Below are 27,556 nucleotides of genomic sequence, written 5' to 3' on the forward strand. Positions count from 1 at the left end.
TGTATACAAGTGTGTCTGTTCCCTGCAGATTGGAAACTTTTTGTGCACAGAGGAAATGTTGGGTTCAGAGTTGCAAAAGTCTACGTACTGGATTAACAGATTCTGTTTAATAGAAGGCACATTTATTGAGTTAGCCGAGTGTCAGTCGCTTAATAGCCAAGAATGTCTCCAGGCAAATTGTAGCCCCATTTGTTGAATTTTTATTTTTGAAATTTCAAGTTGTGTTTCTACCCCTTGGTGCTTGAAAGCAGCTGTTGTGGTTGGGGTCGTGCATTCTGAGGCATGGGGCACTTTCAGGCCCTGGTGGCCCCCGGTGTGCTGAGCCAGGAGCAGCTGGGTCAGAGGTGAGCTCAGCCCCTGCTGGGCATCTTCCCCTCCCCCACCTACCCCCAACCACCAGTGCGGCAGGGGTGGTGCAGAGAGCCTGGGGACTGGGAAATGCCTACTGGTCTACCAGCTGCCTGACAGTGGTCTTCAGTCCTCTACTGACAGGGATGATTTGAACCTAAAGGCTGGGATCTGTGCATTCTCAGCTGTTCTGGGGAAAATGGAAAAGTTTTTTTGTTTTGTTTTGTTTTTCAGTGAGTGCAAATGTCAACGTAGAAAATGGTCAGAGAATTACACAAAGCAGTCCTTGCCGAGTGATACTGCTCGACATCTTCTCTGCCCTCCCCAGGACATATAAACGAAGGTTTCTTAGGTCTCCTGCATGCTGTTTGGGGAAAGGTCAGGCTTTTGGTCTTCTGAGAGTCAGAAACCAGAGTTTTCCACACCTCTCAGTGTAGGTGGATTCGGGAGCCTCCATGGCCTGGACTGAAGATACAGGAAAGAGAAGTTGTCACTGCTCTTGTTCATGGGAAGGAGATGCCTCCATGGGGCGCATACTGGAGCCTCAGGACTGACAAGCTGGCAGGCCGCCTCACAGTGGCCCCCTCTGCCATGCTGCCACCATGCCAACTGTCCCCAGGAGACTAGCTACAGAGCTGGTTGTAGAATTTCAGGCAGTCTCTTCTTAGAGGTCCCAAAGACAAGCACATGGTCTTCTTGTTTTAAGGATTCTGATGTTACTTAAAAATTACAGAAGTCTGGGATGTTTGGGTGACTCAGTCGGTTAAGCGTCTGCCTTCGGCTCAGGTTATGATCCCTGGGTCGTGGGATCAAGTGCTGCATTGGGCTCCTTGCACAGCGGGGCGCCTGCTTCTCCTGCCTCTGCCTTACCCTTCCCCTGCTTGTGTGCGCTCTTTCTCTTTTTCTCTGACAAATAAATAAATAAAATAAAAAAGATTCTAGAAGTCGGAGAAACCTTCCATAATGGGCCCAGCCTTTGTGCTTCCTGGACTGTTTGTGATCCCAGATGCATCCGCAGACATGGTAACCAAAGCTGAAATAACTCCTGCTGTGAAAAGGAGAACACTGCAGGCTCCCAAACCAAAGGTCTCAGTTCAGATCCCTGTTTTGCCACTTATTACGCATGTGAGCTGGGACAAGTTCTAAATTATAAAATGAAGGTGAAAATGCCTCCCTCTGAGAAGTGCTGTGAGGCTCACTGGTCACCAAATACGAAGGCTGTGCTAAATGGCAGAGCTCTAACTTCCGCACTGGAGCCTGGCACCGCCTTCTGGGGCGTCTCAGCAGCTGCCCCCTGATCACCAGCCCTTTATTCTCCTCCTGCCCCGCCTCTGCTGTGTGACACCTGACCTTGAAGGCCGCTGATGCCTTTGCTGGGATACTGACGTAGTTGTGGGTATCAAAGAATGTTGCTAATAACCTTGGTGCTGATTCAAGCAACCAGACCCAGTAGCTTTGTGACTTTGTGTAAGTTACTTTACCTTTCTGATTGTCTCTCTGATTCTCTACTATATCTTTCTGATTCTGACCTTGTGTAAGTTACTTTACCTTTCTGATTCTGACCCCTTCTTCAAAGGGCAGCTATAAGGCCAGATAGAATCCCATGTGAGGATGCCTAGCACAGAACCTAGCATGGAGAAGGGGCTCCTCCTTCCTTCCTCCTGGAGGCTCTAATCCTTGGCCGTAACCTGAGATCACATTCAGTGCCTGCAGCTTCTGTGGGAGAAAGTTTCCCACACATTGCCGGAGTTTGGCCCAAGTCCTGCTCTCTGGGTCTGCCGTGAGCTGCCCTAGAGCGGTGTGTCTTGGCCACCATTCATGCTTACAGGTATAATAGCCTTGCATGGCACTGAAAGATCAGCACACCATTATACGGAGACAGAGAACAGAGCCTGTCTTCTGTGGATGGGCCCAGCCCTTTCCCACTTGCCCTTGTATTTAACATTAGTATCTTTGCTATTTATTCTTCAGTAAATGTTTATTGAGCTTATTTTGTGCCAGGCATGGTGCTGGGTACCAAGTACCCATAGAGATTGACATAGATAACGGGCCGGGCCCTTAGGCAGTGCACAGGGTAAGGGGCGTGTAGACAAACACATCCATCAGTACAGAACCACAAAATGAGGAGAAGCAAGAGTTCCTTGGATTGGGTGAAGGGAAGACCTCTGCGGGGGGGGGGACATTTGAAGATTTAATATAAAAAGAGAATGTAAAATACTTCACTAATATTTATTATGTTGTTATGTATTAAAACGGTATTATTTTTGAAATATGTTCAATAAGATTGAAATTAATTTTATCTATTTTTAATCAGCTACTAGAAAACTTTTAAAAGTACATGTTTTCATATGAACAGATAAAGAAGATGTTTGTGCGCACACACGCACACGCGTGCACACACACACACATGCACAATGGAATATCACTCAGCCATCAAAAAGAATGAAATCTTGTCATTTGCAGAAACATGGATGGAACTAAAGGGTATTGTGTTCAGGGAAATGAGACAATTATATGATTTCCCTTATGGAATTGAGGAAACAGAACAAATGAGCGAAGGGGGGAAAAGAGAGAAAGGCAAACCAAGAGCTATAACTAAACTTATAACTAAACTTAACTGTAAACTGATGGTTAGCAGAGGGGAAATGGGTCGGGGGATGGGGGAGATAGGTGGTGGGCACTTATACACAGCAGAGGTTTTGTTAAAAGAAAAAAAAAATTCATGTGGTTGTCACATTGTATTTCTATTTGGTGGTACTAGTCTTCATCTCCGTGTTAGTTTAGGTTTTCTCCTTAGGGCGAAGGGAAGCCTTTTAAGGGTTTAAGTAAAGGAATAATGTGATCTGATTCAGTTTGTAGAATATCATTTGGCCTCCATGGAAAAAAAATTGGTGGGGCAGAGAGAGTGGAGTTGGGGGCAGGAAGTGGTCACAGAAGCACAGGAGGCCGGCGGAGGTCTGTGCTAGAACAGTGGTAGAGGAGGTAAAGGGGTTGGGTTCAAGATCTATTTGGTAGGTAGCGTCTATGGGACTTCCTGAAGGTGGGATGATGTGGGGTGGGGTGGGGGGGGACAGCAGGCATGGCTCAGGCAGCTGGGTGTATGAGATGGGGCCGTTTACTGAGATGGCAAAGACTGGGAGGGAAACAGGGCTTTGTTTCTTTGGCTGCATTTTATTTAGTGGATGGCAGAGAGTTGAGACTTCTGTTCGGGGGATGTGTGTCAAGTGGAGGTGTTCACCAGCCAGTATTATGAGCCTGGAGCTCTGGAGAGAAAGCTGTGCTGAAAGTTGCAAAGTTAGGAGTCTGTATAGATGTGAAGTTCAAGCCATGGAAACAGATGTCCTCACCCAAGGGAGAGAGCTGTGTAAAGCATAAAGAAGGGACGTTGGGACCCAGCCCTGAGGAACCCCACCACATCTGTTCAAAGGAGTCAGCCTTGGAGCCCGAGCCTTGAGTTTGGAGGGGAGCAGAGAAGTTAGGCGGGAGCTGCATTCGGGGTACTGTTCAAAGGAAGGTTTTTCTTTTCTTTTTTTTTTTTTTTTAAAGATTTTATTTATTTATTTGACAGAAATCACAAGTAGTCAGAGGCAGGCAGAGAGAGAGGAGGAAGCAGGATCCCTGCCGAGCAGAGAGCCCGATGCGGGACTCGATCCCAGGACCCTGGGATCATGACCTGAGCCGAAGGCAGAGGTTTTAACCCACTGAGCCACCCAGGTGCCCCGAAAGGAAGGTTTTTCTTAAGATGAGAGAATTCAATAGGAAAAGATCTAATCTTTTAAGCATATAATAAAATAAAACAGTTTTTCATTACTTGATTCTTTTTCTAAAACTTTTTTATTTAATTAAAGCAGACGTGTCCCCAGGGCTGCATTCCCTGTGGGCCTGTGTCAGCAGCACGGGGATGACGCTTTCCTGCGGGGTCCCATGATGACTCTCTGGGCAGAGGAGGTAAATGGATGACTGTGGGAGACATCTTCTGCCTGAGGGGTGATGGCTGCTTTTCCAAGGTTTGGTTGGGCAGCCCCCTTGAGGACGGCTGCCTGCCCTTGGAAGGCAGGTTGAGGGCATGTGTTCTGTCTGTCTGGCTCGGTGGAATCTTTCCTCTTAGAGGTCTCGAGCACATAATCTCAAAACCACAGCACTCTTATTCTGCCTTTGAGTTACTTGAGAAGAAACCTTGACAGACACACAGATCTAGAGGGAACAAGGAGCGGCTGGAGGTTGGGGGGGATGGGCCCAGGGGAGTGAGGAAAGGGCAAATAGTGTACCCCAGCCAAACAAAGCATCTGCTTTTATCAAAAGTGCTGTGTTTGGGCTCAGACAGCCTGAAGCCTGATGAGTCACGATGCCAGACCCTCTCGGCCTGCCAAGAGACATACTGGCCTTGATACGGTTTTTCTCATTCTTCCTCTATTCAGTTTGACTGACTGCTGCCAAGTTAAGATTTGAGCCGCAGCTTTTAGCTTAATGCTGTCACCGGAATTGTGCTGAGCATAGGTTAGCTGCTGACCGCTGACCGTGTCAAGTTTTTAATCAACTGATTAACCTTGGATTCCTGTATAGACTCACCAGAGTGTGTGTGCCGTGTAGGATATTTAAATGATGCCTTGGGGCGCCTGGGTGGCTCAGTGGGTTAAGCCGCTGCCTTCGGCTCAGGTCATGATCTCAGGGTCCTGGGATCGAGTCCCGCATCGGGCTCTCTGCTCGGCGGGGAGCCTGCTTCCCTCTCTCTCTCTTTCTGCCTGCCTCTCCATCTACTTGTGATTTCTCTCTGTCAAATAAATAAATAAAATCTTTAAAAAAAAATTATAAATGATGCCTTTTTTCACAGGATTAGGGAATCTGCCTGAGGAGGTGGTTTAGTTGCCATTGTTTTAATACATGCCATGAACATATTAATCAGGCATTGCTGTCTTCTCAAATGAGATAGAAAGAGACGTGGAGAAGCAGGAGGTGGCTGCCGAAGTGAAAGAAGCAGGAGTATCTGAAATCCCCAGGCCTTAGACTCATGGATAGCCAGGGAGGGAAGGGTGTCCTCATCTGCAGCTTACCGTGGGGCTCAAGAAGAAAGGTTGCCAGAGTTGAAGGAAATATTACGGCAATCACACGGCCCGAGGCTCTGAAAGGGAAGCACAGCTGAGGACACCCGTGAGTAGCACGCCCAGCACAGTTTGAAGGAGGAAGAAGTAGGTGACCGTTCAGGTCATTCTTGGTGTCAGGCTGTGTCTGCAGGACTGTCTTCAGCTCAATCCCCCTCATGTGGCCTGGTGAGACAGGGCCATTCGGAGGAATTCATCCACGGGTACGTTGACCATGGCCTGTGTGCCTAGCTTCATGCTGGGTGGGAGAGCTTTAAAGGCCGGCCAGGGGCTGTGTCTGTGTGAAGCGTTCATGGCCCTAGGGAAAAGTGGTACCCTTTTGAGGCATCCAACCTTACCAGCATCTGTTCTTTCCATCATCTTCGCCGCTGACCTAACTTCCCACCCATGGGCTAGCCCTTCGCATCACTCCCTAGTCTCTAAACAATTCTGCTTTTCTTGACCTCTGACCTTAACATATTTCCAGATACCACGTTTCTAGGTATACACATCCTTGACTGGGTGGTTGAAGATGGTGCTTTCTAGATAACCCTTCCCTCGAGGCGTGCCTGCTCTGTGCCACCACCACTTGCTCTGGGCTGTCCTGGCCTTGGACCCAGGTCCAGGAAAGCTTGGGCCATGCAATCCATGCAACCAAGGACCATATCAGAGGGTGGCTCTGAGCTAGCAAAGAAACCGAGTGCAGAGTGAGCAGAGAATTGTGCAAAAGGCTAAGGGTAACAAAAAGGGCTTTCAGAAGTTAGGTTTGGAACAATAAAACCAGGGAGAGGGGCATGGGAGAAACCAAACTGCTGAGCCTCTGTCTGGCTTGCATTTTTTTTTTTTTTTTTTTGGTCAGAGAACTGACTTGTCTGATTGGAAAGGGTAAGATCTGTGGAAAGAAAGAGAACTGTCAGCCTGGAGCAGAAGAGGCCGAGGCAAGAGGCTCTAATACTACCACATGAGGTGAGGCCCGGACGCCCCAAAAGACCAAAGGAGCCTGAGCCTGAGGCCGAGACCATCAACTCGGAGGAATGCAGGCACAAGGCCCTACAGGGAAGACAGAGGAGTATTTCAGTTTTCCAGAAAGGAACCAGAGAGATGAAATTAACCTGTAAAATGATGCAATTGACCTGATCTCAGGAAGTATCTTAAAAGGATTATTAGGGCGATGACTTTTGCATAGGTGGTGGAGGAAACAGCAACTTTTCCTATATTAGCAGGGTGTTGCCTAAAGCAAGTCATACCAGATTAATTTCCTTCCTGGGGTAATTTGTTGGGAGATTAAAGGAAGGTTGAAAAGGTGCATAAGCAGATGTCAGTCTCTGGTGATAGAACTCGGGTGAGAGGCAGCCCAGGAGGCGTAGATGAAGCCTGATGTAGGATGTGTCTTGACTGACCCATGTCTTGGCCCACTCTGGCCAATTTTTAAAAAATCGCTTAGATAGTTGTATTGACCTACAGATCACACTGGTGGATGACATGAATCATAGAAGAAAGATATGTCAAAATGACAGAAATGAGATCCAAAAAAGATCTAGGCGTTTGGAAAAAGTAGACCCAATCTATTTGGATAAGACTGTAGTGAGAGGCAAAGACGAGCACTGGAGTCCAAAAGCAAAGTCGAAGTATGGGGTTCGGGGTGTAGCTGCATGTGAAAACGATTGCAGGATTTGGGTACGGGCAGCTCAGAATGAGTGTGCTCTGGTTGTCAAAGACGTGAATGGGATTTTCGGAGCATTAGCTGAAGTTTAATATTCAGACGAAGGGAAGTGGTCAGTCTTGGCCGCCGATCACGAATCTGGTGAACTGTTTGTAGCTCTTGACAACCAGAAATGGAAGGTGCATTCCACCCCCCCCCACCAACCCCGCAGAGCCGTGAGCTTCTGCGGAGGGTGTGCCTCCCTAAAGCAGATCTTTTGGTTTATTCATGAAAGAATATCCCCAAGGTGTGCTGTATTAGTGAAGACGAACTTCTCATGTCTGTATGTTAACCCTGGAGGAGAATATAAAATATGTACCACCCTTAATCCCATCTCCTCCTAGTGAAGCCGACTTTAACAGGTGAGGTCAATAAATACATTGTGAGATGTGGGAGAGTGACTCTCATTTATTTTGCAAGATGATGAAACCAAAATACATTTTTCCTGGGTACACATCTAGAAGTATTAGAGTTATCCATTTTTAAAGCTCCATCCCTTTTAAAATTAGCTAAGTCTTGGAATGCTTGGGTGGCTCTTTCAATTAGGCATCTGCCTTTGGCTCAGGTCATGATCCCAGGGTCCTGGGATCAAGTCCTGCATCAGGCTCCCTGCCCTGCTCTTCCTCTGCCTGCTGCTCCCCCTGCTTCTGAACTCTTTCTCTTTCTCTCTGACAAATAAAATCTTAAAAAAAAAAAAAAAAAAAGATGAAAAGACTATATATATAATGAGCCCCCGCCTAGAGTAGGAAGTACCTCTTTCCTGGTCTCTGAGATAGCTATATGGTTCCCAGCATCAGTAAAGAACCTGTCCATCTAATCACATACCAGTTGAGATTTTTTCAAGAAACACCATCTCTCTACTCAGTAGGCCAGCCCTGTTTTACGTGTCCATTTTTTCTCATTTTCCTAGAAGGTGATGGAAATGGCCCTGTAGTAAACTCTCTTTCCTCTTGGCGCACTCCCTGATGAACTTCAAACGTGGCATTTCAGACATCTCCAGATTTTCAGCAGGAGCAGCCAGTCCTCAATGTCACTTAGAAAACATCTGGTCTTGGGGCACCTGGGTGGCTCAGTGGGTTAAGCCGCTGCCTTCAGCTCGGGTCATGATCTCAGGGTCCTGGGATCGAGTCCCGCATCGGGCTCTCTGCTCGGCAGGGAGCCTGCTTCCTTCTCTCTCTCTCTCTGCCTGCCTCTCAGTGTACTTGTAATTTCTCTCTGTCAAATAAATAAATAAAATCTTAAAAAAAAAAAAAAAAAGAAAGAAAAAAGAAAACATCTGGTCTCAGTAGGGCTGGGGAGCCGGGCACAGCCCTGACAGCAGCAATGCCCCACAGCCAAAGGGGTTCTGTCTGAGGCCACCACAGTTCAGGCACAGGCTTGTGGCTAAATTAGCTCCTTAATGTGGGGGCCCATCCGTCAAAAACATTTCTCTTGTTCCCTCTCTCCCTTCAGTGTTTTTCTTCCCTTGGTGAATCCAGGGAGTGGCAAAGAGAAGGGTTGAGGTCTAGATCTTTTTGCACAGTGGAGAGAAACGCGCGCGTGCGCATACACACACGTTCATTCACTCATTCAGACCAACACTTATCATGCAACTGTGCCCTGAGGATACAAAGGTGAATAAAATACAGTCCCTTTTCTTAGTGAGCTCACAGTTCCATAAGGGAGATGGACAAGAGTATATGTATTGAACTATAATTATTTGTCGTAAAGTTTTATAATAAAAAAGGAGTGCTGGGGAGCTGTTATTCTGTGAGTTGTAGAGGCCAGGGGAAGGAGTGGTCAGAGAAGGTGGGAAGATGGTGGGGATTCAAGGCCTCTTGGTTCAGGGAATTCCAAACAATTTGGATTTACAGAGTGTGAGGAGCAGGGTGAGGAGCTGAAGCTGGTGAGATGGGCAAGGCTTAGCAACATGGATATCATCTAATAATAATAAAATGAGGATGCTAGACTGTCCATATTAATTTTACCTGAAAGAACATGATCCAGTGAGAAATACTGTCCAGTGGACACAGACTCCTAGTAGATTTAAAGCCTTTTGCTAGCTCTTTCTTCCTGCCATCCTTCCTTCCCCACATTCTCCCAACCAGGATCCTGAGATGTTGATGGCTATTTATGGTGGAGAATGGAGGGTGAAGGCTCTAGGTTCCAAGGCCATATCCACATATGAATGGGCTACAGCCACCAAATTGCCAATGGAGGGCGACCTTTGTCTCGGTTGTTGGGTTCACCTTCCCTGATTGTGGGACATGCCCTGGTCATGAGTTGGTTAAGAATGGTAAACCAGTACAACTCGGGGGTTCAGCGATTATTTCTCCTTGGCCCCACCACTTGGGGGAAACAGAAAAACTTGGCCTATGCGTCCCACATATCTCTTTGTCTTGCATTTCAGTTAGGTGTTCTAAGAATGAGTTCATTGTGGTGAATGGGCACCCACAAGCAAGAACTCTGCCCTTGGCATAGAAGCCTTCTTAGCCACGATGCTCAGTAAGTCTTAGGTAGAAGATTTTTGATGGTGCTTCCTATCTAGGAACTTTGCTGTACTTCCTTGTAAGGTCTGTAGGGATTCTTTTTGTCCTAATGTGACAGTAAGCATTTGTGAAAAATGACAGTTTTGTTCTTCTTTTTTCTGGTTCTTATACCTTTTATTTCTCATTTATCTGTATGGGCTAGAACCTCAAGACAGTAGTGTATAGAAGTAAGAATGGACATCCTTGTCTTGTTTCTGATTGATGGTTTTATTTTAGTAATGATTGTAATTCTTTGCCATTAAAAATAATGCTTGCTGAGGGCATGAAAGCCCTCATGGAAGTGCTGTATTTTGTTTGTGAGGAGTTTGTTTTTCCCTGCTGAGCTCCCAAGGATGATTTTTTTAAAGTACTTTTTTCTCCCATTAATTAGATGCCTCAAATGATTTTTCTCCCTTAACTTGTTAATGTGGTAAATTGTATCTGTAGGTTTTCACCATTAAACTGACCATGTATTCCTGGAGTCAACCTAGTGTGATTATGGTGTATATTAATATGTTGTTAGAATTGGTTTCTTAATATTTTATTGAAGGTTTTTTTTTTTTTAAATGTCTATTCATGTGCGAGATTATGCTGTATTTCCTTTTACTGACCTTCTCTGCTTTGGGGACCAAAGTTAAAATATCCTCTTTTTCCAGTCTCTTGAAGCTTTTGTATCATTTTCAAGTAACAAATAATTCCAACATTTGGCAGAATTTGCTAGATAGTAAAACTATTGGGGCCTGTGGGACGATGTTGAATTACTGATTCAGTTTTTTAAATGGGTTCGAGGGCTCTTCAGATTTTTGTTTCTTTTTGAGTCTATTTAGTATCTTTCTAGGAATTTGTTCATTTATGCTAAGTTTTAAAATTTATTAGCCTAAAAGTGTTCAGAGGATTCTCTTCCTGTGCTCTCTTGTACCTATGGCTATGCCCTCCTGTCATTCCTAGATTGTTTTGTGCTTTCTCTCTTTTCCCCCAGGTGACATCTGTCAGAGGTTCATTTTATAAGTCTTTCCAAAGAACAAGGCTTTATTTGTTGCTCCCCTGTTGTATCATTTGTTTTATATTTAGTTTTTGTTATGGTTATACACTTCCTTCAAAATACCACTCTTATTGTATCCTAAATATGCTATATTCTACCTTCTGAAAATCTGCTTTGTGAGTTTAATCTAGGTAACAGTTACTGTGTTTAGTGATTTATAGTATTTGGGCTTATCACTGCCTCTTATTCTGTATGTCTGTACTAACTATACATTTTTTCAAACCTATGGGTTTTAAAAAATTGCCTTATCTTGTACTGTCTTTTTAAAATACCCTACTCCTCATTGAGTGGTTACTTTTAAAATACAATTGCTTTATAAAACATAAAGTGAAACAGTACCTTTACTTCTTTTTGAACAATATAGGACCTGAGGATGCTAGCTCTGGCTGTGGCCTTCCACTTGGCTTATATACCATTGTTGCCTTATATTTTAGTTTGTCTCTTTACTATTTTTTAAAAATTTTATTTATTTATTTTGGAGAGAGAGTTAGTGTTTGGGGAGAGAGGGAGATTTCTGAAGCAGACTTCCCACTGAGCGCAGAGCCTGAAATGAGGCTCAGTCTGCTGACCCTGAGAGCCTGACGTGAGCCAAAATCCAAGAATCAAGACACTTAACTGACTGAGTTGCCCAGCCATTCCATTCCTTTGTCTTTTCAAAAAAAAAATGTGGTAAAGTACACAAATATAAAATTTACCAGCTTAGCCATTTTTAAGTGTACAGTTAATGAACCAGAGTTAATTAGACACTTTGTGTAAATCGTCCAGGGGTGCCTGGGGGACTCAGTCGGTTAAGCATCCGACTCTTGATTTCAGCCCTGGTCAGGATCTCAGGGTTGTGAGATCAAGCCCTGCATCTGGCTCGGCACTCATGGAATCTGCTTGCCCCCCCACCACTCCTCTTCCTACTTGTGTGTGCACACTCACTCTCTCGCTCTCTCTCTAAAATAAATAAATAGAATCTAAATAAATACAATTGTATGCTATTTGTCCTTTGGTGACTGGTTTACTTCATTTAGCACAAAGTCCTCAAGGTTTATCCATGTGGTAGCCTGTGTCAGCATTTCCTTCCTCTTTGAGGCCGAGAAACATTCCATTGTGTATGTACACATTTTGTTGATCCATTCTTCCATCAGTGGATGCTTCGGTTGCTTCCACATTTTGGCTTTTATGAAGAATGCTGCTAAGAACACGTATGCACAAATATCTCTTTGAAATCCTGCTTTCAGTTCTTTTGGGTATCTGCACAGAAGTGCAATTGCTGGATCAGATGGTAGTTCTATTTTGAATTTTGTGAGGAACCTCCATACTGTGTCTTCTCGCAGCTGTACTGCTTAAGTCCCCAACAACTACGCTTAAGGGTTCCGATTTCTCCGCATCTTTGCCGGCACTTGCTATTTTTTTTTTTTTTTTTAAACTCCACAGATGACACATCCGTCTTGTTCTATAGCATCCGTGCTGGTTCGGAGTCATCTACACGGTAACCAGTTACTGTGTGCCTCATTCGCTCTGAGATCTTCAGCTGTTCTTCTGGCATCCTCTTCATTCTTCCCAAATGGTGTTCTCTGTCTTTATTTATCTAAAACTGTCTTTATTCACCCTTGTTCTTGGTAGTTTCACTGGGAAGGAAGTTTTGCGCTCCTCACGTTCACTTCTGGCTGATGAAGAACCCCATGGCCAACGTAATCCATGGAGGGCAGCCTTCCTTGGCTCTTGGGCTGCTTTAATCATCTTCTCTCTAGTTTTGATGGTTTATAGTTCCCTTGCGGTGTGTCTAGGTGAGAGTGTATTTTTCTTGAAATACTTCAGAGGATACATTGGGATGCCTGAATCTGAGAATGGGTATCTTTCATTGATTTTGAAGCTTTCCCATCATTATTTCTTTGACGATTGCTTTTTCTCTCTCGAGTCTTCTTCTGGAGTTCTGGTTAAATGTAATTAGGCCTTCTCATTCTACCTTCCACATCACTTTTATATTTCCTATCACCTTTTCTCTCTGTGCTGTGTTCTGTATAGTGTCTTTGTGTATTTGTTTATAGTTTCTTCATAGATTTGTCATATTTTCTTAGGTCATGTTTAATCTATTCCGTAGCGGTTTCTATATTCAGTTTTTATTTTTATAACCATCTGTTTATTCTGAGATCACTTTTTGATTCCGTCTTTTTTTTTTTTAATCCTACATTGTTATTTTATCACTTATATTTGATATTCCAGTACCTGAAGTCTTTGAGGATCTCAGTCTATTGTTCTTTCTGCTGATTTCAGTGATTGGGGCTTGCTTCCTTGTGTATGTGGTTATTTCTGAAAGGAAATTTATGTTTGACCCCATTTGTGGATATTCTGAGTGGCATTCTGTTGATAAAGTTTTCCCCCCACAAAGTATTTACACTGTTTCCTTACTGATGGCACCACCAACCCAGACACTTTAATTTCTTAGCTTTGGATTCTCTGTCAAAGCAGGTAGTATAAATTTGAATCCCAACCAACATGAAGGCCGATCTGCGGTTACAAGTTCTTGGAGGAGACTCTTATTACTGTCATTTTTTCCATCAGGATTTGTGGTGGAGACAGTAGGTTTCCTTCTTGGTTCCCCTTGCTGGAGAGCATGCTACCTTCTTAATTTTTATGTACTTACTTGTTTTTGCATATTATTTTTGTAGGGCGATATAGTCCCTTTCTCATTGCTTTACGGTTAGCTGCTGACTTCTGTGGGTTTAGGGCTTACCCTTCCTGCTCTGCTTCTTACCTTCTTGTTCATGTTTTGTGTTCTTGATTTGTTCTCTGTTTCTCTATAGGTTTTGTATATGTCTATGCTCCTTGAGGACTTATCTTTCTTGTGACTTCCACAATGCATTTGAAAATATACTTGTAACTTATCATTTAGTTTTCAGGGTATCTGGTCTACCATATTAAGTGAATCAAAGTCCCAGAGTAGAAATTTCTAATTTTCTGAGGCCTTATTTGGACTATATACAAAGGTATTTTTTTGTGGTTCAAATTTTCTTTCTTTCTTTTTTTTTAAGATTTTATTTATTTATTTGACAGAGAGATCACAAGTAGGCAGAGAGGCAGGCAGAGAGAGAGGGGGAAGCAGGCTCCCCGCTGAGCAGAGAGCCCCATGGGGGGCTTGATCCCAGGACCCCAAGACCATGACCTGAGCCGAAGGCAGAGGCTTAGCCCACTGAGCCACCCAGGCGCCCCAGTGGACTTAAATTATCATTTGTCCATGCTTGCCCTTATTTATTTATTAGTTGGCTGCCATGTGACCAATACAGTTCCTAGGGCTTAGTATACATTGGTGAGCAAGACAGAAGTAGCCCTTACCCTCATGGAGGGTACAGTCCCATGGAAAAGCCATAAACAAGCACTGGGTGCTCACAGTGGGGGTGGGGCTGGTGGAGAAGATCAAAGGATTATTATGTAGGACAGGTATTCTCAGGCAGTATCTATGCAGCTATCTTGTTTTGTTGTTCTGTGTTTCCTTCCTGAGTTAACTATTTTTGTCAGTATGAAGGGATCCCTTAAATATTTGATTCATCATACTTTATGGGAAAGAAAGATTTATATGTTCGTTATTTGAAAGATGTGAGTGACCCTTCTGAAAGTAACTTACTTAGCAGTTGAAAAGGAAGCGACCTTATCTGAGACATTCAGTAGCTGAATGCCAGCAATCCTACGTGTACTGCTAACCGTGGAAAAAGGGTGGTAATGGGGCAAAGTCTTAGAGATAATTCAGATCCGGATATAGTCTTGAAAGTTCATATAGTACAATGCTTGAAGCAAAGGTTTTTGCCAGTTCATTCTTGATGACTGTATTGAGATGTGCTAGGCACCATCTACTTAGTTCCCTTAGAAAGAATTCAGCAAGTGCCCTTACCTCTCTCTTCTCTTTCCCCCACTGAAGCCAGTCATTTACCACCATCTGTCTTTTCTCACAGATTTAGAGAAGTCTCCTAAATCTGTACCATCCCTGCTCCCTCTGTCATCCAGACCTCTCCAGCATTGTCTCCTTTGGTCTTCCTGACTCCATGTTGGCCTCCGTGAATCTGTTTTCCACACCAGCGCAGGGGGGGTTTCTGACACACAAATCCCTGGTTCTGCTGCTGCTTAAGATTTTTCAACAAATCCCACTGCTTTCCTAAGTCTAGACATGTTTACATGGCATCCAAGCCCCGTGTGCTCTGGCTCTGCCTCTTCATCCTGATCTCCCAAACCCCCACCACTCCTGAGCCTCCGCGCAACCCTGTGCTTCCATTACTTGTTCTTTTATTCATGAATTCAGCAAATGGTTACTGAGCAACTGCTGTGTGCAGAGCCCAGGGGATACCAAAGTGAATAAAGCAGAGAAAGCCTCAGTCTTGCAGGATTATATTCCGGAAAAAAAGACTGTGAGCAAATACACATTTCCTATAATACCAGATAATATGGGAAAAATATAAAGCCAGATAAGGTGATAGAAGTTGGTAGTGGGACTTCTTTAGATGGGCCTACCCATCTAAATATTAGGTGGGCCTTACTTATATTTCCTTTTAAGGAAAGCTTCTCTGAGGAGGTGTTATTTGAGCAGAGACATGACTGTTGTGAGGGAGAGAGCCTTTGAGAATTGCAGGGAGAACATTCTAGGCAAAGGAACTGAGTAAATGGTGAGCCACAGAGGCAGCAACCAGCTGTCAGTAGGACTTGGAATGAATGAGTAGAATAGCCAGTGAGTGTATTAGTATGCTTTTGCTGAGTAACAAATTACCACAGACTTGGTGCTTTAACACCTGTTTATTACCTCACAGTTTCTGTAGGACAGAAGTCCCACAAGAGCTCAGCTGGCTCTTGGTTACGGGTTTCAAACTCCAGATATTAGCAGCTGTGTTCTCATCTGAGCCCCTGGGGAAGAAGCTGCTTCCACAGCCTTTCAGGTGGTTGGCAGAACTCAATTCCTTGTGGTTATAGGACTGAGGTCTGTTTCCTGGGTATCTGCCTAGGGCAGCTCCCACATAGAGGCCGCCCAAAGTTCCATGGCATGGACTTTGTCACAGGCCGTGTTGTAACGTCATGCTGGCAACACGGTCCTTCCTGTCCAGGCCCCCTACTTTGCATGGCAGGTCCACTTGGATAGTTGCCAGATCTTGATGTCAGCTGACTGGAGGCTTACACCTGCAAAATCCCTTCAGATCAATGCTGATGTTAGTGTTTGGTTGACTCTCCAGGAGATGGGGCTCTTGTTGGGGGACATCTTTAAAATTCTGCCCTCCCCAATGAGGTTGGAGAGCTGGCAGGGACCATGCCAACCAGCGCCTCACATGCTCTGGTGAGGACTCTAGGGTTTTGTTCTGATCAGATGGGAGTTATCAGAGGATTTTAATTTAGGGAAGGATCATGCTGGCTGCTGTGGTTTCCCAAGTGCACCACAGTGTCCCATGTCCCTGTGTGTTTGCACATGCTTCTCCCATTGCCTGGACATTTCTCACCTAGCTCAGTTAAGAGCTAAGCTAGCTCACAACTTCTTCACCTGGTGAGTCCCTACCTAATCCTCAAACCTTAGTTCAAAGGTGGCCTGAAAAGCCTCTCTATGGTGTTTCCTTCCTACCGACACCAACTTGAGTTGTGCCGGGTCTGTTGATCTGTCTTCCCCACTTGCCTGCAGCTTCTCTGGGAGCAGAGCCTTTGTCCCTGATTCCTCTGTTTCCATTGTCTGGTCTACAGGATAGCATGTTGCAGATGCTTGATGATGTTTGTGGGATGAATGCAAGAACTGTGGAGATACTGGGAGTGAATTAGACTCGCCACTACTCTTGAGTCTCTCACCTTGTTAAGGAGAGACCATAGATGAGTAAATACACACTAGAATGAATCAGAATGCAAATACCATGCCATGTGCACCAAGGAGAGCTGCCTGCTCTGTGGATTACTGGTGTGCATGGAGTTTAAGGGGAACCTCTATTCTACTCAGTCTGGAACAGTTGGATCTGTTGGATCTATTGCATGAGAGAATCCTCTTATTACAAACGATTCCTCTTTGTTATCTCCAGAAGGACATTTGTTTGGCAACACTGTTAGCCACTAATTTATTCTATAATATTTAAAAAAGTCAAAACATTTATTCATTTAAAACATTCTAAAATTTAAGACAGACATAGGGTTCTTCATTTCCTCATCTGTATTCCGCTCACTCAGAAAAGATCTGTTAGTGAAATCTGGCTTATATATTCAAGACAGAGAACCTCTTAACTCAACATAGCAAACGTGTAGATCAAGTGTCCTTTTCAGAAGGAGGAACTATTAACCTGGTTACTAATGAGAAACAAACCAAAATAGTAAATACATCATTTCTGTGACTCCCAACTGTACATCCCTCGGTATGAACCTAAGAAAGCAGGACCCTAGAGAGACTGTTTTAACCCAAGTAAACACAGCTATGTTATTTAAAATGTAATAAACATAAGAACAAGATCGCAGGAGGGTCCAGTTTCATTCTGCTGCTTTCCTGCGGTCTGCGGGCCCTGCGCGGCAGGGCAGCATGCCTGACCGAGGGGCCGTGGGCGCCTGCCAGCCTCGCCAGTTGTAAAGGGAGATGCGTAAAACATCATAGATTCTCAAGGGTGGGGATTCATAATTTGCATAAGCAAAAAAAATTTTTGAATCTTTTCATTTATATTGCCAAGTTCCTCTGTTTGTTTTCTAGTGATCTCTGTTGGAGAATATAAATCTGTGGCTTAAGGAGTGTTTGCTGCAGAGACTTGTATGAATAATTGGATATTCTATTTCAAATTAGAGGCTGGGGCTGCAGGGCCAACTGCTATGTTTTCTAGCTCATATCTCCTTTTGGCTAGCTGGGATGAGGTGGAGGCCGAGAGGGGAGACATAGCCCTTCTGCACTGAAACATAATTTTTTTAAATTGAAAAAAAAAATAGAAATAGAAGCTAGCTATTAAAAATAAACATAATTTAGTTCAGGGCAATGATTTTTTAAGTTTTTGGATTCGTAACACACTCTTGGTTTTACGATACTCTCTCCTGTATTCCTTCCTTGCCTGTCTAAAAAGGATGAGGAGAACATGAGGATCCTCTAGGGCACCCCCGGGAGTCCTGAGTTAGAATTGTAAGACGTTTGGATTCCCCTCTGCTCTTGTAGCAGAATGAACAAGGTTTCCTTTGCAGAGTTCATTTTGGGTTCAGGGTCAAAGAGGACTTCAGTCTTTTCCCTCATCAGAGCCTCCCTGTTTCCTTCTCTTCTGCCCAAAGAAGTATGTGGTAGAGGATCAAAGAGGAACACAGGAGGGGAACCTGAGTGGCTCAGTTGGTTAGGTATCTGACTCATGATCTCTGGGTTGTGAATTCAATCCTATGTTGGGCTCCACGCTGGGTGCAGAGCCTACTTTTAAAAAAAAAAAAAAAGGGCGCCTGGGTGGTTCAGTGGGTTGAGCCGCTGCCTTCGGCTCGGGTCATGATCTCAGGGTCCTGGGATCGAGTCCCGCATTGGGCTCTCTGCTCGGCGGGGAGCCTGCTTCCTCTCTCTCTCTCTCTCTCTCTCTGCCTGCCTCTCTGCCTACTTGTGATCTCTCTCTGTCAAATAAATAAATAAAATCTTAAAAAAAAAAAAAGCATACAGGAAGTTTCTCTAAGGTGGGGGTGGGGCATTTTGGAGAACACCCCAGGCTCTTTGGTGCTGGGCTCTGTGGATGAGAGAGCAAATGCTGCCCTGCTTCCAGGAGATCTTGTCTCTGAGTGGGGACCCTGCTAATCAGTGCTGCCTTAGGAACCACCAGGTACAGCTCCAGGCCTAGTCTGTCTGTGTTGGTTACCTTACCTCTTCCCAAGAGAACTTGAAGGCCCTGTTCTGAGAGAACTAGCTCAGAGAGTTTCCAGGTACATCTGTAGAAAAAGGAAGAAAGGAACGTTTCAGCTTTCAGAGGTGAAAGGAAAAGTATTTTAGAGTGAAATCTGGTAAGAAGAGCAGATCCTGGACAAAATTCTTAAAAAAAAAAAAAATACACTAAAAGAATGACATTTGAGCACCGAAAAAAGGAGAATTAAAATGACAACAGTGACTATATGATAGTCTTGGTATTTGGCAAATATTTTCCAAAAAATGAATGGAATGAAGCTCAAGGAATAGCTAAATAATAGCTATTAAAATATTAATACATATTTTTAAAATTTCTATTTAATTTCTAATACTAGTAATCAGTAGGTATAACCCACGTGAACAAAAGCTCCTTGGGGTCCTTAGCATTTAGAGTGTACAGAGATCCTGAGACCAAAAAACATTTGGGAACCACTGATTTCAGCCCCCCACCATTCCTATCCTGTTTACCCATGCATTAAGACATGGGTGTATGAATGTATATAATGCACATTTTTAAATGTACATAAACAGAGAAATTTGAAGATGAGAACAGCATTTCGGTGGTTAAAGCATCTTCCTGCCTATGCAGGGCCAGACCTCTGGGCCAGATGATTAGCCTAAGACTGATAGCTATAAGCCTGAAATGTTAATTCAGGAGAAAACCAGGGGTTTAAGAGCTTAAAAGGGAGCACAGCCGAAGTGCCCACGAAGTTTTTTGTCACCGATTAGGTGGTTCCGCGGATGCAAAGCCTGATGACATTGACACAGTGTTCAGGACATGTGGCCCAGGTGGTGACCGGGCACAGCCCAGACTCCAGTGCTTTGGGAAAAGATGCCTAATAAATGAACTTGAAGGCAGAGAATTTTCAGGCTTCAAAGCCTGGTTTATATCCCTCTTTAATGGGAATGCACTCAGGGACCGTGGGCTTATGCTGGTCTCAGAGCCTTTGGCCCTCTGAGGAACCACGCTTCAGAGCCACATCCACTGCCATGGAGAGGAGCATCTTGGATGCCAGCCTGCCTCCACACAGGTGCCCCCATGTGCAGCCCTGAAGGGACAGTCATACCAAGCCAAGCATGGCTTTGGGGGTTGCATCCATTTCCACAAGATGGCGGTATCCCTGGGCCAGGGGGTTGGGACTCCTTGTGCTCAGGCAATGACCAGAATCCTCCCTTATCCCGGGAAGAAAGGTTGCCATCTTGCGGGGTCTGTCCACCACCAGGGTTTAGGGGTGGAGCCCACCCTTGCAGAGGAAGCTGCTTGTTGGGGGTGTTTGTGAGGCACCTGTTCTTTCTGTGGCTACACTAAGACCCTCTCCATGGAGAAGACTACCCTCACAGGCTTCTGAGCCAGTCTGCCCTCTCAGAAAGGATGGCGTCTTTGCAGGGATGTGTTGCGTTCTTGAAGTTTAAGTTTCTGAAGGCAGCTAGCTGTCTTTTCATATGCTCTGTTGAGAGACGACCTCACTATAACTCTGCAGGCACTCCCAATGGGCCGCGCTCACGTCTCCTGCTCCTCTCCTTTGCCCTAGTCGGTTCTTGTCATTTCTGGAAGAAGTCAGCCTTCTCAGGGCCACCTGCTGCTGTTGACTTGTAATTGTCTGAGTAATCCTGACGTCGTATTATGACAGACCCGAGCAGATGTTAGATGGAGAGGGAACCGTACTGGGGCACCAAACAGAATGAGGACGACCTGCTCCACTTGACACCAGGGGTGGGGGGTAATCGAGGTAGCAATGAAAAGAAAAAGAGAGTGGGCACCTGGGTGGCTCAGTGGGTTAAGCCTCTGCCTTCGGCTCAGGTCATGATCTCAGGGTCCTGGGATCGAGTCCCGAATCAGGCTCTCTGCTCGGCAGGGAGCCTGCTTCCTCCTCTCTCTCTGCCTGCCTCTCTCCCTACTTGTGATCTCTGTCAAATAAATAAATAAATAATCTTAAAAAAAATAAATAAAAGAGAGGAAGACGTGGTCTAGAAGCAGAGCTGGGTCTATAGACTCCATCTTCTGCCCCTGCAACTGGGTGACCTTAGGAAGCCACTGGGCCTGCATGAGCCTCTGTCCAGAGGACCCCTCATTTGGGCTTCCACTTCTGCTTCCCACCCACTTCTGTCATCCTTGCTGTTCTGTGCTTCAGATATTTAGGCTAATTTTTGTGCTCAAGTGAATGTAGAATTAGCATCTGAACTAGTCTAACATTTGGAGCCTGACTGTGATGAGAAAGCCCGTGGAGCTTCTAGGTGGATTAGGGCGGTGTCCTACCCCCTAGCCCTACCCCCAGCACACACTGTAAAAGGGATCTGTGTCTGTTCTAACTTCCTCATCTGTCTGCTCTGAGTACTGCCCGGGAGGTGGGCCCGTCTTAATAATTTGAACGAACAGGGTGACAGGGTGAACATGCTGTTGGATACATTTTACTCAGCACAAGAATGCATTGTTCCCAATTGTTCTCACACTGTGTTTTCTCTTTCCAGGGATCAGCATCTTCTGGACCCAGCTCTGGAATATGTGAAGGTAGGAAACCAGGATTTAACGTGGAACTAGGAGCCTGTGTAATAGATTTCCCATTTTTACCACAGTGTTGCCAAATAATGCTGCATTCTGGCCTGTGAAGAAAACTGCTCAGATTGGAACAACCAGGGGGTAATTTGACTCTTGGGCCTTCAGTAACTTTTCTAAGGGTCTTACATCATCCTATCATAGGTCTATGTTCCTTTTCCTCTTATCTGAAACCCTCGGGGCTAGATGGGTTTTAGAATTCAGAATTTTTGGAAAGGTAATATGGTACACATCTATAAGACCCTCAGAGGCGTCTAGCTAGGGTCAGCATTCCAGACTCAAAGCCATTATTTCAGCAGTGAGATGTGAGACTATTCACACAAAGTGGGATAAATAGACTACAAATGATTTTATGTAGCTCAGCTCACGCTTTGCCACCAGATGACGTCAGGTTTGTTTTGCTGCCAAATGACTTAAAATCTTTCCGTTTTCAGAGTGTTTTGACTTTGGGGAGCTGGTAGATAATGAATTGTGAGCCTGCGCTTATCCTCAGTGGAGGACTGCAGGCTCCCTGAGGTTTTCTGAGTCGGCCTTCCTTTCTGGCAGCCACCGTCCTGTGTAGTAGTAGCTCATCTAGGACCAGGAGCTGTGGTCATGTGCTGCTTTCCAGGGGGGCTGACATTCATTGCTTCTAAACCGTCAATACTCTGAATCAATGATTTCCTTCTGAGCAGAAAGAAAAGATGCCTTTTACCAGCCCCCCCAACCCCCCATATTTTGGCGTGTGTATGTTTGCTTTCTTTTATTTTTGAGAACTGAAACCTGGTACTTACTACAGAAAAGAGAACTCTGATTTGTCACACTTAGCTTCTTGCATTATGACAACATACATCCTTAATTTTTAGGAGAAATCATGGCATGTGCTAAGTTTGAAGGGGCTTGTGTCCTAGGAGCCACATTCCATCCTCTTTATTTCAAGGGCCGTGTCACAGTTTGGGAGTATTTAGGCCTGTTACTTTTTTGTGTACCTCTTGGCGTGTCTTCTCTCTTTAGACCAGAGGATGGATGATAAAGGAGAAAGCTACAGTAGAATCACTTAGTCACTTGAAGTAGTCGTAATAAAGCTCGTTGGAATGGAAGTGGGTACTCCTTTCTCCTCTCTCATACCCAGTCTGTCTGAACTGTAGTATCACTGCAGCAAATGTAAAATCCTAAGCCTGTATGGCTGTCATGTCAGAATCACAAGAGAGCTTTAGAAAGGATGTCTGTGTGCCTCCTGCATGCAACAACCTGTGTTTTTCTGCAGGTTGTACACTGCAAAGCATCAGTTGGCGGGGGGGGGGGAGGGGCGGTGGTGGCAGTGGTGGTGGCTGCTATTCACAGAGACTATGCTTTGGGTTGAGCATGGCATAAGAACTGTGCCCTAGAATTAGGCAGTGTGTAAATCACAGCAGCCCGTTAAAAGCACCCATGCCATCTTTCTGAAAGTGGCTGTCTCCCGCTGCAGGCTCCCGTACTCCAGGAACCTGGTTTTTCTTTCACAGTATCCAAGCCTTTAAGATAATCCGGTGATGAATTCTAAAGCTAAACGTAGATTCTGGAATGATCTGTTTTAGTATTCTTTAAGCTATTCTGTCTCATTCATGAATGTCGTTCATACTAAGTTGAGTTGCATTGAGGGGGAAAATATACTGGGACTCTCGGTGGCATCTGTCTTGCTAGGCAGGCCTTGTCTTCCCCAGCAGTGAGATGTGATGGGACCGCCCTCGGTGGCTTGAAGGCACTTCTTTCCATGGACCTTCTGAGGTGTTCTGAAGGTCACTCTTTGCTCCCAGCCTTGTTTGAATCTAGTCAGGGCTTTATAAAGGAAGTCTCTGTGCTCCTCCTAGATGCACCACATAAATATCTATTTTATTTTATTCTCCCTTTGCCCCTGGTTTGGAGGGATGGTTTGGGGATTTATTGGGCAGATGTGGGGTATTTTCATTTGCTTCTATGGGCGCTGAAGTTCGGAAAGCATGTTCATGGAGGCCTTCGACCTCAAGGTCTAAATGGACCCATGTGTCCTGCTTCTTGGGCCAGTGAAGGCTCCTCCTGGCATTCCTCAGACTTGGCTGCCCTCTCAAGCCTGGCTGATGAGTCCGTGTCTCGAAGGCCTTGTAAATCAGTGCCAGGTGGTACCTCGTGATTTGGAGAGTGACTGAAAATAATCAAGGGATGTGAGACAGTTGTAGGTAAACTGGAATGCAGTTTGGTGCCCCCTGACTTTGAGCTGTTACTTTCGTACGAGCTTCTGGTGCACTTAAAGCCTCTGGGACGTGTAGAAAAGTAAAGATTCTTTGTAAAATTCATTATATTAGGTTGGGTCCCCTTCTGGTAGAGTTGGATTTATCAACCTGAAAAAAAACCGAAAAATCAAAGGAGCACATTTTTAGGGACCTCTTAAATGGGGGTGGTCTGATATCTGATGGAGAGTCTTCACAGCAGTGGAGGCAGCCAGATGTGGCCCGACAGACAGTAGCTTTCATCCTGTGGAGAAACCCAGTGCCAGGTCTCTGTTTTCAGATGCCTTCTCCTTCCCATGGAAGACTTTCTAACCATCCTCACCTGGTTTTCCCAGTGCCCAGGATGGAGAGAGAGAGAGAGAGATGATGCATCAGTGGATCCATCTATTTATCTGTCTATCTGGGAATGGCTCTGCTTCCGTGCGCCTGGGGGAACTGAGGCACTGGGAGCGGGGGTGGAGGGTGGGGCTGCAGTATTGGGACCGAGAGAGCTAGGTAGAGAATGAATCCAAAATTCACTTCGGTCCAGTTTGTACTCTGTGTTCTCCTAACACTCTGTGCAGTCTGTATCGTGGCACATTAATCCGGAGTAAAAGGGGACCGGTCTGCTGTTGCTAGGCTACCAGCAGCTCCTCTGTGCTGGAGATGGAGGGAAATGTGTACGGGCAAAGAGAAGCCCCAGGCTGATGGAGGTTCTTTTTCTTCCTGCTGCCTCCCAACAGCACCTAGACCCTACCCGCTGAATTCCATGTTTGGATGTGATCAGAAAGTTAGAGCAGCTCCAAACCAGCCAGAGGATTTTGGAAGCTCATTTGCTGCTATGTCTGTCTCTGTAATTCTGTTAAATAGAGGAGTTTTTTTTTTTTTCTTTTTCTAGTTTTGCCTTATTTTTTGAGCCCTTGCTTCTCCCTACATTTTTTTTTTTTTTTAAGATTTTATTTATTTGACAGAGAGAGAGAGCCAGAGAGGGAACACAAGCAGGGAGAAAGGGTGAGGGAGAAGCAGGTTTTTCACCAAGCATGGAGCCCGGATGTGGATGCGGGGCTCTTCCCAGAACCCTGGGATCATGACCTGAGCCATTGAGGTGCCCCTCCCTACTTTTAAAATTCCCCCACAGTAGTTCAAAACATGATCATCTTGAAAGTCTGATTTTAACTGGTTTGTGTAATCATGAGGTCTTTTGCTGTAATGAAATACAATCCACTCTCTTTTTCACTGCAAAAGAAACCACTTCTTCCAGGTTGGAAAGCAGAAACATTTACCGCACCTCCGCCTTCCTCCTGCTCTTTAGTCATTTGTGACTTTGCTTAGTGGTGTACAGCTCTGGAATTTTCCTCTGCGTACCTAGCATACCTTACCGGGGATAAAAACTTTCTTTTTTTTTTTTTTTTAAACAGAGGAAATAGCTTTTGGAGGAAATAGCTGCAGGCAAAATTGTGAGGAAGGCTTTATCTTCTGGGCTGTTTGACTTGTTCAGTGCCCTGTTCCGTTTTTGCCATGTTCTTACCGCCATTGCAATGTATTTATTCAGTGTCGTTTCTTAGACTTGTGTCAGGTAACTGCTTAGAACATTTGATAAAATAATTGTACTAAAATGTGAACAAATGATAATAGCTCAGGGTGTTAACCTTCCCAGATCAGACTCCCAAGTTATACAACCCTGAAGAACCCTCAGGGAGAGGATCCCGTCCACCCTCTGTGCCTGTGGACTTACTACGTTCTTTCTATAGGCGCCATCTTGTCACAACTAGAACATCAGGGGATGGGTTAATGTCCTTTGAACATTTTTAGGGTCCTCTAGACCTGTGATAGGCTAAAGGGGAAAGTTTTTTTTAGCAAGTGGGAAGGGTTTCTTAATCTATCCATTCTTGATATCAGTCAGTATGAGTGGAAGGGGCATGTTGATTGGAACATGTGTCTCAGACATTAAGACCAAGGATGTGAGAGCTAATAAGTGCGGGTCTATCATAGTACCTCACAGAATTGGGGATGCACCTCAACACTCCTCCATCTGCTCTCAGATCCATTATGCTTTCACTTTTGTAACCCCTTCTTGAACCCACAAAACCTACTTTCGTTTTCACTCTTTATCATTCTTTTCACTCTTTTCCTGGGGCTACTTTTTTAGGCTTCAAGAACTGTCTCCCCATACACTAAATGTTATAAATTCATATTATTTCTTGTCCTTTCCCCCTTTGTACCTGTCTTCCTTATAGACTGAAGATTCTTTCTAGCTTCTTCACATACAAGCCTTACAGTCATTTTAATAAAGCATCTCTTTTCTGGGAATGGTTTAAAGTGTATTTTTTTAGGGAGGTGGTGATTGGGGCAGAGCTGGGTGATTTTTCCTTTAAAAGAAATGTTTATGATAGATTTTTCATTTTTAAAGGCCCTTCAGAAAGATAAATTAGAAAATAAACCCAAGTAGAAAAGAAAATCCGGATGACTGTTTTTCAAATTAGCCAAGATGTAGGCAAGCCCATTTACGTGGCCAGGCTGTCAACAGCGCCCTGCCTGTGGACAAAGGCCTGCTCTCCAGGCGACCGCAGTTAGCAAGTGTCAAGACGGAATGCAGCCTTTTGTCCCTGGTTAGCCTCCTAGTGAACAAATATCCTTTCTTTTATAGGCAGCCTGGGTGGATTCTTGCTAGAACCACTTGTGAGCTTTTATGAAACGATCTGCAGTTTCTGAGCTTCGCAGGCTGGGAGAAGGGACAGGACTGGAGCCATTATCCTGCGTGGGGACCTGCACCTCTGACGGATTCGTCCCCTCCCTCCCCGTGCCTCAGCCCCCGCCACCTCCCCACGCAGTGCGCCGGAGCAGCTCCCGAGCCTGAGTGCTTTGGCAAGCAGTCCTTGAGGGGGTTAACGCACTGAAATGCTCTTTCGGAGAGGGCCTTAGAGATAGGACAGGCTGCCCAAGGCTCAGATCTCCGCAAGGCCTCTTCCTGCAGCCCGGCCGCGGGCTACATTAGGTCACCCAGCGGATTAAAAGAGGAGTAATTATGCGAATTCCAGAGCCAAGAATAAGTGCACGCAGGCGTTGGGGAGCTCCTGGGAGAGGGGCCGGGGAGGCTGCGCCTCCCGCTTTGTGCTCAAGATGGCCGCAGCCATGGTCACGGTTAAATAGCTGCTTTGGACGAACGCCTTTTCTTCCAGCAGAGAAAACAGGCCAGTCTGCTCTGAATTAGCCCGCTGACAAAGCCATGAAAGGGACTTACAAAAACAATGGCACGCTGTACATTCCGTGAGATTTTAGCAAGTTATAGGAACCAAATAACGGCGCGATTGGCTGGCTCTGCAGGTTTTTGCCTGAGTGTGCACATCCGCAGGGCCAGCGCCGTCCTGGGGGAGCCAGAGATCAAACGCCGCCCGCCCGCCCGCCCGCCCGCGGTGACTGTGAAGCAGCCCCGGGAGGGGGGAGGGGACTCCCATTTAGAGCCCCGGGAGAGCGCTCCCATCCAAACTTCTCCCACTCCACCCCGAAAACATTCTCTCTGGATCTTCTTGGGAGGTTTAATGTCACTGCGATTTAAAAACTGCTGAGGCAGGGTGGGGAAACAGAAAACTAGGGACAGAGGACAGCCCTTCGTTCAGTGGAATCCTTTGCTGCAGGGTCTTTCAAAATGCGGTCATTTACACAAAGTGAAATCTTATCATGAAAATGAAAAACGTTCATTTAAAAGTCTGTATGTGAATGTTGATGGTGACATTATTTATAATTGATTAAAAACTGGTTGCAGTTCAGATGTCCTTGAGCTGGTGAATGGAGAAACCATCGTACACCTTAGGATGGCATGATGGTCAGCCTAAAAGATGGACTGTGGGATGCCTATAAAAACTTATTAGTGACAGAAAACAGATGAGTTGTTAAAAAGGGTTAGGGGAGGGCGCCTGGATGGCTCAGTGGGTTAAGCCGCTGCCTTCCGCTCAGGTCATGATCTCAGGGTCCTGGGATCGAGTCCTGCAGCAGGCTCTCTGCTCAGCAGGGAGCCTGCTTCCTCCTCTCTCTCTCTCTCTCTCTGCCTGCCTCTCTGCCTACTTGTGATCTCTCTCTGTCAAAAAAATAAATAAAATCTTTAAAAAAAAAAAAAAAGGAGTAGGGGAGAGGTCGACTGCAAGTGGGAACAAAGGAACTTTTAGGATGATAGAAATACCTTGATTGTGGTTGTTTCCAAGCTCACCTGATGGTACCCAAAAGGGTGACTCTTACTGTATGTAAATTACACCTTAGTGAGCCTGACTTTAAAAAAGCAATCTAAAA

The 27,556-nt window shown here is 45.2% G+C and overlaps 1 protein-coding gene across 2 annotated transcripts in view; it reads left to right on the top strand.

The window, feature by feature from the left end:
* Positions 1–27,556, top strand: part of BCAR3 (BCAR3 adaptor protein, NSP family member) — a 110,320-nt gene that overhangs the window by 13,914 nt on the left and 68,850 nt on the right. For both annotated transcript variants that reach the window (XM_032361503.1, XM_032361502.1), the window contains one exon: positions 20,984–21,023. In XM_032361503.1, coding sequence (XP_032217394.1) covers positions 20,984–21,023 — 40 coding nt within the window. The remainder of the gene's footprint in view (positions 1–20,983; positions 21,024–27,556) is intronic.

This window comes from Mustela erminea, chromosome 10 (assembly GCF_009829155.1).
Source record: "Mustela erminea isolate mMusErm1 chromosome 10, mMusErm1.Pri, whole genome shotgun sequence".
In the NCBI taxonomy this organism is placed as follows: Eukaryota; Metazoa; Chordata; class Mammalia; order Carnivora; family Mustelidae; genus Mustela; species Mustela erminea.